This window comes from Giraffa tippelskirchi, chromosome 5 (assembly GCF_054371585.1).
Source record: "Giraffa tippelskirchi isolate mGirTip1 chromosome 5, T2T-mGirTip1v1.2.pri, whole genome shotgun sequence".
NCBI lineage: Eukaryota > Metazoa > Chordata > Mammalia > Artiodactyla > Giraffidae > Giraffa > Giraffa tippelskirchi.
In genome coordinates, this window is record NC_137279.1 from 37,834,089 (window position 1) to 37,853,008 (window position 18,920).

General features: G+C 54.5%; 1 protein-coding gene across 2 annotated transcripts in view; it reads left to right on the plus strand.

Annotated features, from left to right (window-relative positions):
• Positions 1 to 691: 691 nt before the first annotated feature.
• The window catches only part of TNFRSF1B (TNF receptor superfamily member 1B), a 36,122-nt gene continuing 17,893 nt past the window's right edge, over positions 692 to 18,920 (plus strand). For both annotated transcript variants that reach the window (XM_081491460.1, XM_081491461.1), the window contains exons 1-2: positions 692 to 844; positions 18,800 to 18,899. In XM_081491460.1, coding sequence (XP_081347586.1) covers positions 767 to 844; positions 18,800 to 18,899 — 178 coding nt within the window. In that variant the 5' untranslated portion in view covers positions 692 to 766. The remainder of the gene's footprint in view (positions 845 to 18,799; positions 18,900 to 18,920) is intronic.

Consider the following 18,920-nt stretch of genomic DNA (forward strand, 5'->3'; position numbering starts at 1 on the left):
TCCATGGGACAAGAATACTGCAGTGGGTTGCCATTTCCTCTCTAGGGGATCTTCCTGACCCAGGGATTGAACCCGTGTCTCTTGGGTCTCCTGCGTTGGCAGGCAGATTCTTTACCGCTGAGCCTCCAGGGAAGTCCAATATATACTATAGTATGTTTACTACATAACTTTCAATCTTCAGACTATCTCTTTGAGGTTAATGCAGAGATTCAGACTCAGGTGGTCCGACTCTAAAGTCTAAATGAGTGAGTAATCTAGGATGCTCCTAGCTGAGCTCGTGTCAGTTTTGTGCGATATTTTCCCATAATTGTGCCCCACTCCTCCACTAGAGTGGAGAGCCTGATGCGGGTAGGAGGGGTAGGTGGACGCGGGCAGGTCGACAGGCAAAGCCTCGGGGCAACCACAAGCCTGGTAGGAGCTTGTCCCCCATGAGGGTTTCCCGCGCCACCTCTGGGAAGGTTGATTCTAATAGGAGGGGATGTTACAAGGAGGTTGCTGGGTCTCGGCGGGCGGCGGGTGGCTGACGCTGGAGGTCCGGACCCAGCGCAGGGGTGGCAGACTCCGGTGAGAGTCCGGGCTGGGGTGCCGGGCTGCCGGCTGGGGGGGCGGGTGCAGGAGGAGAGAAGGAGGTGTGTCCGCGCCCGGTCCCGCCCCCCGGCCAGTCTCCGGCAGCGCTCCGGCTTTCGCTTTCAGTCGGAGGCGCCGAGGCAGCGGAGCGGGAGCGGAGGCGCAAGGGCGCGAGGGGCTGGCCAACCCGCCCGCACCTATGGCGCCCACCGCCTTCTGGGCCGCGCTGGCGGTCGGTCTACAGTTCTGGGCCGCGGGCCGCGCCGTGCCCGCCCAGGTAGGTGACTTGCGCGGCCCCGCGGGGGGCGCCATCCCACCCACCCCCGGGTTGGCGCGCGTCCCCCGCCCCCGGGGCGCCCTGACACAGGAGCTGGACTCTGGGCCATGGAAACAGGATCAGACGCGCGCGCCTTTGGAGACCTTAAGGGGACCTCGGGTTTGGCACACGTGCGCCCGGGGTCCGAGGTCTGGAACTCTGGACACCGCGGTCGGGGGTCGCACCCTGGTCCCTCCGTCAGCGCAGCCCAGAGCGTTGGTGGCCGGCCAGCGGACTCTGGACAGATCCCAGCCAGACTCTGGACCCCAGCTCCTGTTACCCCTGCAACCCCTGCCGTCCCCAGGGTGGCTTCGGGGTGAGGGTAGGCGGTGAACTGTACTGGGGCGCTGTCCCCACTGCAAATGCCTGGCACCTTCTTCGGAAGACTTCCTCCTCTTCTGGGCAATGCTTTTCTTCTTTCTTAGAAATACTGGGGCTGTGCCTCTAAAAGAATAGGGCAGGTGTGCAGTAAGTGCCTAATAAGGGCACATTCAGACTATGGGCTGTCTTCGGTGCCCTTTGCCCAGACCCCACTTCAGAGCCTGCCCTGTCTGGACTCGGGGGTGATGGGGAGGAAGATACTGTTCTAGAGGTCCCCTGGTCTGACCTCCCTGACGATCTGGGGACAAGGGTGAGGGAGAACTTCTGTTGTCAAGACTGACGTGATCTCTAAGGGGCTCCAGGAAAATAGAGAGAGCAGAGACCCCAAAGCTGTTATTCCGTACTGACTGCACTCACCAGACAGCAAGGGAGAGTGTGCAGAGGACTGCTCCTCCTTTGCCCCTTGTGGCTGGTAAGACTGAATGGCCCCATTTTGCAGAGAAGGAAAACTGAGGCTCAACAAACTCCTTGTATTTCATAGAAGGGCATGGGAGGGTGCTCTTCCCTCAAAGAGGACATCTCTTCCTTTCCCTTCTTGGCAAGTGAGGAGGTGTGCCTTCATCCCTTCTCATGATCTTATGGATGGGTGTGTACTGACCCGTCTGGACATCTTGACCAGGGAGGAAAGTAGTGGCATTGATTCATGTGAGGTGACTCACAGGCTGAAGGCTAAAGATACCTTAGAGTCCAGTTCTCCAGGGCAGAGGATGGAGGCTGACAGATCAGAACTGACTCACTCACATTTGGTGTGGGGGCGGGTCGCTGCCCCAGAGGTTGTTGTGTAAACAGAGGAGGTCAGGAGAGTCCCAACTCTGAGACCTGAGTATGGATGCCCATGGCTGTGGTCCCCAGCCTGCCTGCAGGGTGCCAAGACTAGGGGCATTGTCTGCCTCAGCAAACCTGGCTCATGCGAGCTCCTAGGGGGAGGAGGCGTGGGGCTTCTCTTCCGGACAGTGGCCCCTTGTCCTGGAGTTGTTAGAGGGCTTTGCTTGAGTCTCTTGCTTCCCTCCCCTGTGACCAGCTCCCATATCAGCTTGTTCCCTCCTTCCCAGATTGTCTCATCGCTGGGGCAACCATCCTCAAAATAGAGCACCTCTCTTCTTTTTTTTTTTTTTTTGATAGAAAACATGAGACCTTTATTTTCTCTCTTTCCCAACAGTAAAATGCTGACAACATCTAAAATAATTAAATCTGGGACTACATATGTTGAGAAGCTATAAAATAGACTTCAAAAAGAAAATATTCCTTTTCTCTAGTTGCATGTTCTTATTCTGTTTATCTGTGTCCTGGTAAAATCAGAAAAATAATTATCAAGGGCTGCTGCTGCTGCTAAAATCGCTTCAGTCGTGTCCGACTCTGTGCGACCCCATAGGCGGCAGCCCACCAGGCTCCCCCGTCCCTGGGATTCTCCAGGCAAGAATACTGGAGTGGGTTGCCATTTCCTTCTCCAGTTCAGGAAAGTGAAAAGTGAAAGTGAAGTCGCTCAGTCGTGTCCGACTCTTAGCAACCCCATGGACTGCAGCCTACCAGGCTCCTCCATCCATGGGATTTTCCAGGTAAGAGTACTGGAGTGGGGTGCCATTGCCTTCTCCAGAGCACCTCTCTTCTTGCCTGAGAAGCAAAAGGCCCCCAGTGGCCAAGGCAGAAACTGCTCTCCCCTCCACCCCACCTGCTGCCCCTGTGTCCCAGGCCAGAGCCTGTGAGGCATCCAGGTGTTTCACGGTTGTTGTGTATCTTCACACTCCATGCTGTCCCCTCTCCATGGTAACTCCTCCCCCATCCTTCAGGGTCTTTTACACATTTCCCCCTATCCCCACCCCAAAGCCTTTCCTCAGTCTCCCAGTTGAATTTGATGAACTGCTTTTAGAACTCCCAGCCCTTCATCTCCCTTGCGGAGAGATGTCATTCTATTTTTTAATCTGGTGTTTTATCCATCTCAGTAGATGGAATGTTCCTTGAGGACAGGTTCTGTGCAATCTTCCTCCTTATTGTTAGCAGCACAACAGCACCTGTTTTTTGAATACCCACTGAGTGCCAGGTACTAGGCTTTGAATTTAATTGTAGAATCTTGCTGAAACCTCCCTTATAGCAGCTCTTAAAAGGTGGTCTTCCCATTTAGAGATGTGGAAACCAAGTTTCCGAGAGGTTATGACATTTCCCAGGATTGTAGAACTGGAGGGTAGGGGGTGAGGAGATTTGAATACAGGTCTGCCTGATTCCAAAGCCCTTCTCACTCTACTCTCGCCGTGCCTGTGTCTGCCTCCTGCCCCCAGCCGGGTCCCTGGTACTCGGTGATGTCCAGTTATATTGGATGTAACAGAGCGAGTTGCAGAAAGAGCCCCAAGGAGACTTGAACTGACTGCAGGTGCAGAAGACTCACTTTGCCGGCTGGGTTTTTGCCTCCTTTAAAAGCTGTATATGCCAGCTGGTTTGAAATGCATCATTCATTCATCTAGTCATTCATTCATTCAACAAAGAAATGCCAGTAAAGCCGACAGGTTAGGTGGACGCTTGGTGCTGTCTGATGGGGGAGGGCAGGACCCCAGCTGTCTAGCTTTCTGTTGTTGCTGGGAGGGGCTGAGGGGACCTCTACCTGCTGGGTGACCTCCCTTCCCCTGGAGTCCTGAGGCTGAGGGGCCTCTGTTTGCCTTATTATTATTATTTGCTTGGGGCCAGCTTGAATTAGGGGAGAAGTTGGGGGCCCCCAGTTTGGCCTAGAGATATCGGCCTTTGGTGGAGATGGGTGATCCAGGGTACCTGCTGTCCTGAGGTGTCCCTTTGCCTCTGTCTGAGATCCCAGAGGGGAACCTGCTTGCCGGCTGAGGATGTGGCCCTCACTGTGGTCCTGGGGCCTGGCCCAGTGGCTCCTGGAGCGCTCTTCTTTTACAGGGCTGGGAGACATTTACGGTCTTGACCATCAGTGCTTCCTGCAGGAGTAACCAAGAAGGATGGAGGGGGAGAGTTTTACTGCCATCCGTGGGGTGTTTGTGTGTGTGTGTGTGTTACCTTCAGCTCTACACATCAACTTAGTTCTCAGCTTTATACCATGCTGGCTGCTTTTCTGTTGTTCAAACGTGTGACACACACACACACCTGCCGCAGGCCCTTTGCACTTGCTTCCCCTTTACCTTGAATGCTTCCAATGTTCTCCTCTGGTCTCATTCCTATACTTCCTTCTGCTCAAATGAATTCTTCTCAGGGGTGCCTTTTCTGTCCAACTTACATAAAAACTCCCCTCCAGATGCTCTTACTCCCATAATCTGCTTTGTTTTTTTATATAACACTCCTGGCCTATTAAATTTCTTTCACTTGCATTGTGTCTTTCTACTCAAATGTTAAGTAAGGTGTGTGCAGGGACTTGTTCTCTACTGTAGACTCATAGCCTAGAAGAGGATTTCTCATGCTCAGTGCTCTTGACATTTGGGCTGGGTGGTTCTATGGGAGTTGTCCTGTGAGTTGTAGGATGTTTAGCAACGTCCTCTACCCACTAGACACCAGCAGCACTCGTCCTTTCGTTGTGACGGTTGGAAATATCCCCTGATAGGGCTTCCCTGGTGGTCCAGTGGTTAAGACTCTGCGCTTCCACGGCAGGAGGTGCAGGTCTGATCCCTTGTGGGGTGACTTTTGCATGCTGTGAGGCTCAGCCAAAAAAAGAAAAAAAATGTCTCAGATACTGCAAAATGTCCCCTGGGGGAGAAATTACCCCAATTGAGAACTGCTGGCTTAGAACACTGCCTGACATGTAGTTAGTGCTAAAAAATATTGAATTAATATCCGAAAATATTCATCTGACCTTTGTAATGACCCTGTTTTTTGGATGAGATAGCTGAGTTTGAAGAGCCAATGGTGGCAGGTGGGGCTGGGCTCCAGTTTGTCTCCTCTCTGGGGTGATTCTCTGGGCTCTTCCTCTGCTCTGCTAGGTCTGCTGAGGCTAGCAGTGCTCTCCCCAAAGTGCTCACCCGCCCACATCCCCCTCTTGGCTCGTGACAGGGCCACCCACTGGCAGTGACTCAGGAACCCAGGAATCATGTGATTTGCCCGGAAGCAGGCAGGGAGGGAAGCCAGGGGTTTAGGATAGAGAGAGGGGTGCTACCAAGGGAAATAGGAACAAAGCAGAGATGCTGTGACTCCCGCTTCGGGACATCCCTTCAGGCCCCACGAAGCAATATTGATGACTTAGAAGAAGGGCCCCGGCCTCAGAGGTGGACAGACCTTGGCTCACCCATTACTTTGCTGTTTATAGATTGTGTGACCTTGACATATCTGTCCATCTATGGAGGGCTGCCTTTGTGTTCCCATCTGTAAAATGGGAATGATCCCCCACCTCTCTGGCTGGTTGTCAGGATTAAAAAGTGCTTTCTGGACTTCCCTGGTGGCTCAGAAGGTAAAGCGTCTTGCTTACAATGCGGGAGACCTGGGTTCGATCCCTGGGTCAGGAAGATCCTCTGGAGAAGGAAATGGCAACCCACTCCAGTACTCTTACCTGGAAAATCCCATGGACAGAAGAGCCTGGTAGGCTACAGTCCATGGGGTCGCAAAGAGTCGGACACGACTGAGCGACTTCACTTTACTTTCACTTTCTAAGTTGTGCAGCCCATTGGCGGTTGTCAGAGCATTTGTGGCTTTGCTGGACCTGGGAGTCTCCATGGAGTCAGATTCCCAGGGCCCTGCAGTAGGGGTGGCAGACCTCCATGTGCCCAGAGCTCCTGCCCAGAAAGAACAGTTTCCCTCCTGCCTGCCTTCTAGCTGTGCTTCCTGCTCAAGACCTCCTTCCTGGGGCCCCTCACACCACCTGCCCAACTGCCTGGCCTCAGGAGCCCAGTGTGTGGCAAAGGCTATGGGGTCAGGAAATCCTCCCCTCCCCCCACTCCTTTCAGTGAGTGACAGGTGCTGGATCTCATTTGAGGGTGAACAAGGGGCACATGGGGCATAGAATAGGGGAGTCTCATGACCTTGCTGCGGAGAGGATGCAGAAGGCCTCGACTTTCTCACCATCAGCAAGATGGGCATGGGATGACTCCAGATTGCCTTTAAAATCTCTTCCATCTCTGACCTCTGCAATTTGGAAGATTCTGTTTACTTGTAACCCTGAGAATGGGAAGCCCTGTGAAGGCTCCTCTGAGGTCATGCTGTCCATGACTGCCATTCTCCATGTGGCTTCTGAGATAGCACTGGCCTGGGGGCCAGGAGACCAGAGTTTCTATCTGTGCACCGAAGTACCGGCTCACTGTGTGACCTTGATCAGGTTACTTAACCTCTCTGGGCCTAAGCACCCCTATCTCTATAAAAACTAACAGCACTGATCCTAACACACTCTTGGAGTGCTGGAGAAGCATCAGCTTTGTTTGTGCTTGACACAGGCCACAGACTGGGGGCGAGGGGGTTTAAGAGTTTTCCCAGGAAGGAGAGTCCTTCCCTCCCCACCATTAATATCTCTGCTTCTCAATCTCTATTCTTGCTGACCTCAATCCCACTTGCTTTGGCTGGAATAATTTCCCTGACTCAGGCTGCAGTAGCATCAAGGCTGCCGTTTAGCTTGCATCCAAGACAGGATGCAAAACCCTCAGGCAGAGTAGGCTTCACAGGTTTCTCACCTCCCTACCCTTTACGACCTAGTTAGCACCTCTTAATGTTCAGGCACTTCGGGGCTGAAAATCTGTGCTGTGGGGATCACTGTGGACCAGCTGCCTGGGATCCTGTAGGTAAAGGGAAGCCTTGAGTGGGGAGGGGGCATTCCTTGAAGAAGCCTTTGTCTCTGTGATACCTCTGCACAGCCATCCCCCTGGTTCTGAGCCCCCGGGCTTTGGGCATGAGTGCCCCTCTACTGAGATGTTGACTGTGGGGTTGGGACTCTGGAGCCCACAGTCAGTTTCCACCGTTTCGTGTCGTGAGGTCACAGGTGGTGGTGACATCACTGTGGTTTGGGGCTCTTGAGGTGCGTGCACAGGAAGAGGAAGTGTCTGTTCACGGAGAGGGGTTTGCAGGAGTTGATTTCCGACTGCCCTGAGTTTGAGAAGGGCTGGGGGAGGGGGTTGGGGGGCAGGGCAGCTGTCCAGGAGACCCCAGCTCTGTCTTTGCCCTGGTGTCCTGTTGATCATGTCAGATCGCCCTACCTCTCAGCTTCTGTGTCCTCTTTGCAGGGGAGGAGGGCTTGGAACAGGCTGCATCTTGGTTGTCACCTACAGAGGTTGAGGATCACGATACTACCTTGTGTTACTAGAACAAGACCTGTTAGCTAGCCCATGAGGCTGCAGAGCCCACCTCCCTGGCCGCGGGCTGGCCAGCTACCCTCCTACTCTTGGGAGCAGACATTGAGTGGGCATGTGTGGGAAGAGTTGGCAGCCCAGGGTGACTTCGAGGGACACGGGTGGACCCCTTTGGCCAGCAAACCATTGGTCCATCCAGGGCTTCAGAGCCGGGACCCTAGGTTGATTCAGTGCTCTGACCGAAGATGGGGCAGAAATCCCCAGGGGCTTTTATTTCCCTCTGCCGTCCAGACAGTAGCCCACCTGTCTGTTTCCATCTGAGCCCATCCCTGTGGTGGGTATGGCTGATGTGGCCACAGATTCAGGGAATTGAGTGGGCCAGAGGGTGAGAGTGGCTCGGGGAGGGTGTTGGGGCAGAGAGGCTGTGGACGGGCATCTTCCACGCCATTCACAGAAAACCTTCTTAGGAGAGATGCCTGAGACTGCCGAAGTGAGCAGAGCGTGGAGCCGGGAGTGGGGGTCCCAGGCCCAGCCATGGCTTGGCCTCCAGTTTGAGACAGGTTGGCCAGTTCTCTTCTCCTCTCTGACCCTCAGCGGAGACCAGCACACCTGGCTCACTCCCACTCTAGAGTCCTTCAGTGCCGACTGTTAGATGGGGTAGAGCGGAGATGGTGGGGAGGGTCAGTGGCTTTGGGCAGGAAGTGGCCTGCCAGTCTGGCCACCGTGAGGCTCCGGCTTTGAGCCGAGGTCTGGACTTGACAGTGACTCTTGAGGAAGGGCTCCCAGCATGTGGCTTCAGTTAGCGGGACCCCCGCCAGCATCCGGGCACCCCTCCCTGCCCTCTCTTGCCGACCCAGAGTCCTTTTTCTGTCTGTCACGCATGTGCAGAGGCTCCAGGTTCATTCAGGTTGTCCCCGGTGAGCCTGTCCCCTCCTGGTCTGTCCCAGTCCTGCTGCTTTCTGTCCAGTCCTCCCGGCTCTCTCAAGCTCCCATTCCCCACCTCATGTCGTGATCCCCTATCCTCTCTCCCCTCCTCCATCACCCCATGTCTTCACTCTCTTCCTGACCTGGCCCCTTGGTCCCCTCCCCATCTTTTCTTGTCACCTTCCTGACTCTGTCCCCCACATTCCTCTTCCTGCAGTGACCACACGGGATCTTTCTAAACGCTGAGCCCTGGAGGGTGGGCAAGATTGGGCTGAGTGGATAGTTGGAAGATGGATAGCAGGGGACAGTGGCTAGACCATCCCCAATTAAGCAACAGCCTTGTTAGAGGCAGTGATGATACTTGAGGCTATAAGCTGGTGGTGGTTTAGTCACTCAGTCGTGTCCAACTCTTGTGACCCCCATGAACTCTAGCCCACCAGGCTCCTCTATCCATGAGATTTCCCAAGCAAGAACACTGGAGTGGGTTGCCATTTCCTTCTTCAGGGGATCTTCCTGACCCAGGGATCAAACCTGCATCTCCTTTCTTGAAGGCGAATGCTTTATTGCTGAGTCACTAGGGAAGCCCGAGGCTATAGGTTATTCAGGATCAACTGTACAAAATTTAAAAATTAAAACATTGTAGCAGCTATACTTTTTGGAGCATTTACTAAGCACTTTACATGTGTTATCTCATTTAATTCTCACAGATGTCCCTTGAGGTATATACTGAGTTTTTTAAGCCTCATTTGTTGGAAAAAAAATCAAAACACCTTTGATGCTTCCCTCCAGTAAGAAAGGAGTCTGGATTCAAAGCCAGGCATCTTTATCCCAGTGTCCATGCTTTCAGCTACCACACTCACTTTGAATCAGGAGTTGAGGCAACCGGGAGCCACCGAGAGTTTTTGGGTAAGGGAGTGACCAGAGCAGAGGGTGTATTAGGAAGATCACTCAGGTCTCAATGGGAAGGACAGGCTGTTACTATAGTTTAGGCAAGAACTCCGGGCTGATGGAGCGGCAGCAGAACAGGAAGGAAGAATCGAAGGCTTCAGGGATGAGGTGGGCTTTGGGTTGGACCAAGACCTTGGGTGGGGACAGAGGACTGGGGAGGAAGGGGGAGCTGGCCCTCCCCACCCCATCCTGCAACATGAGGTTCCTCTGGCCTTAACCCTGCCCCTGCAACCTGACTATGGACCATGTCAGCCCCCTGTGTTCCTGGAGCTCTTGTGGTCAGCCCCAGGTAAGCCCGGCTTTGGTCACCCTGGCCGCTGCTGGGGTGGACCTAAGGCTAGGCAGGGCTGGCCTGAGCATCTCCGGTGTGAAATATGATGAGCCCCACCATGGGCAGAGGGGCAGGACTCCTGGGGGCCTGCAGGACTCCTGGGGGCCTGCCTGCCTCTGCTGCCAGGACCTTGGGACCTTCTCCCTGGTTTGGTTTTTCCTCTCTGTGGTGAGGTAGGGAGAAAAGGGACCACACCCCCCATCACTTCCCTTTGAGGGCTGGGAGAGTACAGTGAACCCTGAGCTGGGACTGACAGCCAGTGGGTGCTTCGTGGTTGCCAGGCAAAGGTCTAGTGCATCATTTTCCCCCAGTGACATCTGTCCTTGAGGCCACCAGGGGAGGGGTCGCCAGTATCATCCCCATTTGATAGGAGAGTCAGTCAAGGCACAGAGGTTAAGCTCTGGGCTCAGGCTCTCAGCTCACTAGAGGCAGAGCCAAGAGTCCACCCCAGATGGCTTCCTCCAAGCTCCAGCTTAAACTACCACCCGGATGTCACGGTGGTTTCAGTGGCTGTGAGGGGCTCTGCCAGTCTGAGGACGCCACCCTCTCTCTCTGTATATGTCCATTTCCTGCCCAGTTCTCATGCTATAGCCCCAGCTCATTTCAGCTAATTGGAAATGAAAACTTTTGCTTCTGTTAAACAATTCAGCATCTGTTAGGTCCCCCCTGCTGTGGGCTGTGCACTGGGCTGGGCATAGAGCCATGAGTAATAAAAACCTAACGAGTAATGCTCAGTTTTTACTGCTGCCGGGCATGGTGCTGAGCACTCCACACGCCTTGGCCCAGTGAATCATAACAGCCCCATGAGGTGGGCACTGCTTTTGTCCCCATTTCAGAGATGGCGAAACTGAGGCTGGTGAGTGACAGGGCTGGGACCAAAACCTGATGTCTTGCTCAGAGCTCACGCTAGAGGGTGCAGACACAGTGGGAAGATACAGGGAAGCAAATAATTTAACCAAGAAGTGGTCTGGGCAGTGGAGGGATAAACTCAGGTTGTTACTAGAGCCCTCAAGGGAACCTCTGACCCCCAGAGAAGGTTTCCTTGAGATGATAGTGGAGAGGACTCTTTTTTTTCCTGGAGTGTCAATTTTACTTTACAATTTTGAGGAAAAGCATTATTTTCACATTATAACTAATGTATAGCTAACAGTGCTGTAAATCAACTATGCTCCATAAAAATTTTAAAAAACCCAAAAACCAAATGTATATATTATGGAATGACATAGAAAAGTTTCATGGTAAAACGTAAGACTTAAAAATTTCATGTTGTTAGAGGCAGCGTATTTGAACTCCTTCCTTAGATTACTTTTCTTTCTTTTCCGTTAAGATATCCTTTGGTGGAAAAGTCTGAGTAGTGTTGATATAGTAGGTTTGGCAGTTAAAGAGACCTGATTTCTAGTGACTCTTCACCTGACTAGTGAAGAGGACTCTTGAAAGAAGCCCAAGAGTTGGCCCTGTGATGGGGGTGGGCAGGATACTGGAGCAGAGGGAGCAGCAGGAGGAGGCATGGAAGAGGGGGAGGGAGCCAAAGGGGACAGTGCAGGGTGAAGACGGGGTGGGAGATGCTGGCATGGCCTGGGCAGTGACCCCCAGACACCAGGCTGAGAACTTTGAACTCGGGCCAGACGTGGTGTAGGAAGGTGACATCGGGACTGTCTGACTGTCTGGAAAGCCTGGGGATCAAGAAAGAGTAAGGAGGTTGTAGGTGGCAGAGAGATGCTGAAGGCGGAGCCGAGAGAGATTGAGAGGGTGATATGGCGGGTCCTGGGGGGTGTGTGTTGGGGGGGTGGAAAGGGTTGAGGGTACTTTCTGCAATTAGACTGAGGGTTCCTTAGGGGCAGGAACCACACCCTGGTATCTTTGTACCCCGGTGCTTAGCACAAAGTGTGGCCCCAAGAACCGGATACCAGCCTGGGCTTCCTGTCTGCCCCCAGCTCACTTCTAACACTACATCACAGGCAGTGGGCCAGGAGTGGGATGTGTCACCCGGGGCCGCCGCCTGTGATGTGGTCGGTCCTCCTGACGCAGGTGCCCCGCGTCTCCATGACGGCAGACGAGCCTCCACCGCCTGGCTCCGGCGTCAGCGCCCTGTAGGCTGCACCCCGAAGTCCGTGGGGCTCCTGAGAATCCCCTAAGATCTAGGCCCCAATGGCTCTGCCGTGTCTCACTGTGCGTCGAGGCCCCCAGGGACCTGCCATGGAAATGATATAGTTTCTCTGTTGGTTGAAACCGGTTTCCTTCTGTGCATGGGTCCCTGGGTCCTTGGGCAGATGCTTCTGCTCTTCCCCAGGTTGTGCTGTCTGCCCAGGGATCCTGGAGACCCTTTTGCCTTGCTCACTGTGTGCTCTCTGAGGAGTCACTCTCCCTCTCTGGGCCCCTCTGTAAAACGAGGCAGCAAAAGAAGATGCTGGGGCTAAGACTATCTGAGGACACCGAGGGAGATGTGGCTGAAACTAGCTGCCGTCTGCTGCTTGTTGGCTGCGTGGTCCCAGACACGGTATATTGAATCTTTGGAAGCCTCTGTTTCTGCATCTCTAAAATGGGGTGATGCTGACCTCATTGTGTTGGTTCAGAGATTAAACAGTGCCTGGGAATGTCCCCAGCATTGTCTGCACACAGTAGGTGCTTCTCCTGGGTCTGAACAGCCTCTCTGTTCCTCCTGCTCTGTGAAAAAGAGAAGTTTTGAGGGGCATGTGCTACTCTGCAAGCCTGAAGCTTCCTCCATGGCTTCCTCCCCCATCATGTCCCCTTCCTGGTCTCACTGTGCCTGGGGATGCTCCCTGGGGGAGGCTGGGAGTCGGACCCCTTCTCAAGGGTACTGGCATCTAGTGTGTGGGGGGGTCTCCAGAAAATCAAGAAGCTTGGAGACCCCCACAATGCTGCATCAGTATGCTGGCAGAAAGGGCCGAAGGTCTGTAGATTTTGTGCTTTCAGATGCTTTCAGATGACACAGTCTTGGTGGCGGCCTCTTCTTCCTCATCCCCAAGGCCTGTCCTTCTCTGCCTTCCCCTCTCACAGTCTATTTATAAATAGGAGAAGGGGCTGGGGGCCCCCACCTTGGGGTGCCTGCAGAGTCTTGTTCGGGGAGCATGGAGGCAGGAAGTCAGCTGGTGCAGGGTTGCCCAATTCCCCAAAAGAGCACGCTGACTCAGGCTCCAGAATCAGAGGGACCCGCCCGGTGCCCTGGCCCTGATGTTGCTGGGTAGGCCACAATGCAGTGCCCATCTTGCCCTGGTCTCCCTCCTCAGGCCCGGCTAGCTGCCATTTCTGGTCCTCTAGGGTGAGAGTGGGGAGGGGTGGGGAGGGGAGGGAGCAGAGTGGAGAGAATTCATGCCTCACTCACCAGGTACATCTGGTCCTTCTCTAGCTTTGCCCTCCTGCACACCTCTGTGGCTCACCTCCTTTCAAGGACTCACAGCCACATCCCTGTCCCTTAGCGTGGACACTGTGTCCTCTGGCCACTTAAAGGACCCCTGGCCCCTGGGCTTTGGGCACTTGCCCAAACTCTTTATTTTGGAGTCCCCTCACTGCTCCAGGTGAGGTCCTCTAGAGTAATGACCCTTGGAGACCACTTACATCTGGCCTGCCTTCTCCTCCCTCTGCCCCAAGGAGGCTCACTCCACTGTCCCACAACTGACCTGCCATGGTCTCCTGATCTTAGGCATCTTGAGTAATGGGCCGGAGCCAGCCTGAGGGTGACCCCAAAATTCCAAGGGTCACAGGTCAGCTTCTCCAGACTTCCCTTCGAGGAGGGAAGGAAGCCTGCATGGGCTGCCCAGCACCTCACCAGAACTGGGTAGCCTGATCCCAACAACTTGTCCTTGCCTTGCCTGATCTCAGCTGAAACCAAGGCAGAGAGTGCCCAGTTCTAATATGCTATCTGACACAAGTCCACACTGTGTGCAGACCCTTAGAGTTTCTCCTGGGACTCTGGGAGAAAATGATGGATCCCAGTTAAGACCCCCAGCCTGTGTGCCTACGATAACCCAAGGGGGAGGAGACAGGCAAGGTGTTATGTCACCATTTTACAGATGACAGTGTTGAGGCTCAGAGAGAGTAAGTGATGCCCCTAGGACCAGCTCATGCACCCAGACCCTCTGAACTAAGGCCACGGTTACTCCTGTGATGCTAGGTATCTGTGTACCTGGGAGGATGGACATCTCCAACTCCCCTCCTTCCAGAGGCCACATGTTCAGGCTGTCCTCACCTGGGAGAGGGGTTGAGGGACAGAGCTGGGCTGGGAAGCCCACCTCCCAACCCTCAGTCTTGCCTCATATCCCAGCCCCCACATCCCAGGTCGTTCAGTTTTTCCATCTCTCACATGAGTGGCCTACCCCCTCACCCCATCCTCCTGAGGTCTTGGGAAGATTCGGCTGAGCTTTTTGACACCCATCTTTAAGAAGGCAGAGCTAGGGCTTCCCTGGTGGCTCAGTGGTAAAGAATCCGCCTGCCAATGCAGGAGACATGGGCTCGATCCCTGGTCTAGGAAGATCCCGCATGCCTCAGAGCAACTAAGCCTGTGTGTCACAACTAGTGAGCCTGTGCTCTAGAGTCCGGGACCCGCAACTGCTGAGCCCTCATGCCGCATCTGCTGAAGCCCGAGGGCCCCGGAACCTGTAATCTGCAACAAGAGAAGCCACTGCAATAAGAAGCCCGCACACCACATCTAGAGAGTAGTCCCTGCTTGCTGCAACTAGAGGAAAAAGCCTGTGCAGCAACAAAGACCCTGCATAGCCAAAAATAAATAAAAAGTGTTCTTTTTTTAAAAAAGCCAGAGCTGGAAAGAGCTTAGAACCTCAACTAGGCCATACAACCATTTTACAGATGAGGAAACTGAGGCACAGAGAAACCTGTTAGCACCCAGAGTAGGGGAGCTGCCTGAGTGGGGGAGGGAAGACCTTTGGGATGGGCCCTGTGGTGGGGAGGGTTAAGATCCAGTCTTCCTGGGGTGGGGAAGAAACACAGGGCTGGAAGCGAGGAGACCTCTTGGAGGCTCAGTTTTCTCATCCATGGCTTGGGAATAATAATAGTACTGACCTCACAGCACTGGGCTGAGGAGTCAGAGAGACGGTAATGCATGTGAACAGCTCTGCACGAGGCAAGCTTTCAGGAGCAGGTGCTGCTGTGTCGGTCTCCTAGCGCCCTCGCCCCGCCCACCGTAGTCTCGCTGCCTGGCCCCCTGGCTGTGCATGGAACACGTGGAGCACATCCTCGCTGGAGCCCCTCATCTCACCTTGCTTTTCCCTTCTCCTTAGCTCCTGCTACCACTTCCCATTTTCCACCGTGTGTGTCTGTGTCTCCCCTCCTAGAGCCCAACTTCCTGGGGCAGGGACTTGCATGTGTTTGATGCTGAGTGCCCGCCACCTAGAACCACTTGTATGCTGTGTGTTTGTTGAACGGATGAACGTTTCCTCCTTGGCCCATGTCTTTCTCCACCACTAAGTGGGAGGTTGTCTGAGATGATCTCTAAGGTTCCAGCTCAGCCCATCCTGAGCTGCCATGCCTCCATCGTGCCCCTACTTCTGGGTTCTGTTCTCCTCATCATCGGCTCCCACGTGTCCCTCTAGCAACTGGCACAACCATGGATTAGCTGGGCCAACCCTCCCCGCTCACAGACTCTTACCTTTGAGCGTTTGGTGGCCTCGTTCCTGCTTGCTCCTGAGAGGTCAGAAGTCCGGTGACTAAGGCAGGTCTGAGCAGTGCCCAGTCTCAGATGCTGGAGGTCCCTGCCTGCTGCCGGAGACTGGCTCTTCTGAGGTGCCTGCGTGGTCACCTGGGAAACCAGCTCGGAGCTGAGGTCAGAGGATGTTGGCCTGAAGCTGAGGGAGGTCCCCTGCACTGATGTGTGTGTGTGTGAGAGAGACAGGGACTGAGAGAGAGAGAGAGAGAGAGAGCGCCCATGTGAGCTAGCACCCACATGAGCCAGCGCCCACGTGAGCCAGCGCCCCAGGCTCTGCTCAGCATGAAGGTGGATGAACAGGAGTTGGTGGCACAGTGGTGACTCAGGGTGGAGGGCAGATCCCAAGAGCTGGCCCCTTCAGCTGTCCTGAGGAGGGGACCAAAGATTTCTCCAGAGGGACCAGAGCAAGGGTCACATCACATCTCCACCTCTCCCCTCCCAGACCTCAGACACGTGACTGCATCTCCCTGAGCTGTGAAATGGGCACACACCTGCTAAGGGGTGGGAGTGGGATCTTAAAAAGTGCCTGCAGCCAAGCCTGACAAATAGTTGGTGCGAGTATCCAGTTTTTTCATGTCCTTTTTGAAAGGCCAAAGCTGAGAACCTGGAGGAGTGATGGAGGCACATGGTGGGAGAGGGTTTGGGTTGTGCTTGGGGTCTTGGGTCTGTGTCCAGGGAAGGGGAGCTTGGGCCCCCCAAGAGAAGGGAGGCAGGTTAGGGGTGGTGGGCGTGTGACCTTGAGTGCATCACTTCATCTCTGGAGCCTCTGTGAAATGTTGGGGAGGAGTCTCTCTGTGGGTGGAGCACATACAGTTGCTCCTGGGACGTAAAGGAGATGGACCTGCAGACTCTAATGTGAAGCTGCTCTGAGGCCTGAGGTGGATGAAGTGTGGGCCCTAATGGCCCCTTGTGCACAGTCCTGCCACCAGCCAGGCCCTGGCATGGCTTTTGGGAAACCCCGGGAAGTGGGTTTGCTTCTTTCTGTCTCCATTTTCCCATCTGTGAAATGGGTACAATCAGATGTGCCTTACACATTGAATGTTAGATTCATCCTTCTTTTCTTCCTTCTCGTTCTCCTTCCTCCTTCCTTCCTTCGCTCTATCATCATCTCTCCCTCTCTTATCTATCCATCCATCATCCCTCCATCCCTCCATCCATCATCCATTCATCATCTGTCTTCTCCAATCTCCCCCTAAACACACGCACACACACGGTCACAGGTCACCCACCTGTTAAATGGGTGGTTAATGCTCATCAGTGAGGTCCAAGTTTTTACTTGGGGACACTGTATTTTGAAAGGTCAGGTCTGCTAAGCATGCTGAGTGAATCCATTACTAGCCAATTCATTTCCTCATTTTAAAATGTCAATTAGGCTCTCCTGTGGGTGGATGTTATGTGGCTCTGAGCCTCCCTGACCCCAGACAAAAGAACTGGAAGTTTGCATAGCCCTAAGTTTCCCAGAGGCAGCTCACCATGTTCTGGGGGCCTCCAAGGACCCTCAGCTTTTACGGCTGCTTTGCTGACCTGAGGCCCAACTTGCAGGGCTGTGCTTTGGCCTGGCCTCTGCTCTAGTGAGCAGGGCAATGGAGGGAGTGACCTTTTGTCCTGCTCTGCAAGGGGCTTTCTGTTCCTCATTGTTTAGCCATGACATGGCAGTATTTTTTTTTTTTGTCCAAGAGGATAAACAGGCATCAAGATGACTTAAAGGAGAGCTGACCTCCTCTGCCCGCTCAGGCTGGAGTCAGAGAGGCAAGAGGAAGTGTAGGGAATATCTTTCATAGCAAGATTCAGACAGGAAAAGATCTGGGATGAGAGACCTCAGGGAGGCCACTCTGGGCAGTGACCAGGGGGCCCCGGGGGTCCAGCTGCCTGCCTTTGTCCCGGAACCCTTGCCCTGTGGGTGGAGAGAGGCCAGACTTGGCCACAGCAGGGCCCTTTCCCGTCAGATCCTCTGGGCCCTGACAGGAAATCCTCCCCCAGGGAGGGCAGGCCTCCCTGGGCTGCATCTCAGGGAGGAGTCCTTCCCTGCCAGAAGCTGCGGGGCCTGTGGCTCTCAGGGCCCGCAGGGGCGAGGGGCTCTCCTAGTTACACCGAAGGGAGGAAACCCACTGCGTGCAGGGTCCTTGAGACCTGTGCCCGCCCCATGGGGGCAGGGGGCTGGAGGGAAGGAGCTGTGGTTCTTCCCTGTCTGATGGGGGAGGCTGCTGCCTGGAGCATTCAGTCTGAGCCGGAGGAACAGCAGGCTGCAGGGTGGGGGGGTATGGGGGGGGACAGACCAGCCCTGCCATTCCATGCAGTGAATGCACAGGTGAATGTTGGAGTGAAGGGGGCTGCAGGCAGCATGATTCTGTGGTTCTGGGGCTCCCACAGCCTTTGAGCACTGCTCTGTGTCCTGACCCACCCCCAGGTCATCTTGCTCCAGCCTGTGTGCCAGTCAGGTTTGCTCAGCAGCAGAGCATCAGAATCACTTGGGCAGGTTTTCTTCCTTTTTTTCACAGTACAGCTTTCTGGGTCCACTCCTGGGCTCCTGCCCCTTTGTTGGGGAGGGAGTTGGCATTATAACAGACCCTTCCAAGGTGCTTTGGAAACATTCAGTGCCACACAGCCACCCCCCCGCCCCAGCCACCTCCAATAATTGGGAGAAGCCCTGAGAAGGAGCTTTGCTTCAGGACCAAACAGGGAAGGGAGAAGCACCAGGACTCTGTGTGTGTGTGTGTGTGTATGCGCATGACTATACACACATGTGTATGCACAGGCATCAGAGCAGGCTGGGACAACAAGAAGGTACCTCATTTCAGCCTGATGAGATGATTGCTAGAAGGGGCATATTTAGTGTTTAAAGAGAGCCCAGAGCAGGAGGAACCTGAATCAGCCTGGGGGAGTCAGAGAAGGCTTCCTGGAGGAGGCAGCACTCAGCTGGAAGAACAAAGGGGTGATTACCAGGTACAGGAGGGAAGAGGGCACAACCTAGGCATGGGCAGTTTGTGCTGAGCTCTGTGATTCCCTGGAGAAGGAAATGGCAACCCACTCCAGTATTCTTGCCTGGAGAATCCCATGGACAGGGGAGCCTGGTGGGCTACAGTCCATGGGGTCACAGAAGAGTGGGACACGATGGAGTGACTGAGCACTGCGGTTCTCTGTGACCGAGGCCACCACCTTCTGGGAGGCTTCAGGGCCTCACATCTGTCGGGTGTAGGGTTAGGAGCTGGCCTCACCCTCCGGCCAGCTGCCTCGGTGTCTCTGCCTGCAGACGTAAGTGTGCTACACTGAGGGGAATGAAGAGGAGGTAAAAGAAGGCACCTCTTCTACCTCTGTCTACCCCCTCACCAAAAGAAGAAGTCCCCACATGGATAGAACCCCAGCAGGGAGAAAGCCAAACACTTGCTGAGCACAGATGGGGATGTGGGAGTCCATGCTGATGGCTGTCCTTCCCTTCCCCCTTCCAGGCCGTGTTTACCCCCTACATCCCAGAGCCCGGAAGCTCATGCCGGCAGCAAGAATTCTACAACCAAAAGATCCAGATGTGCTGCAGCAAATGCCCACCAGGTAAGGGGTGGCCGCTGGGGC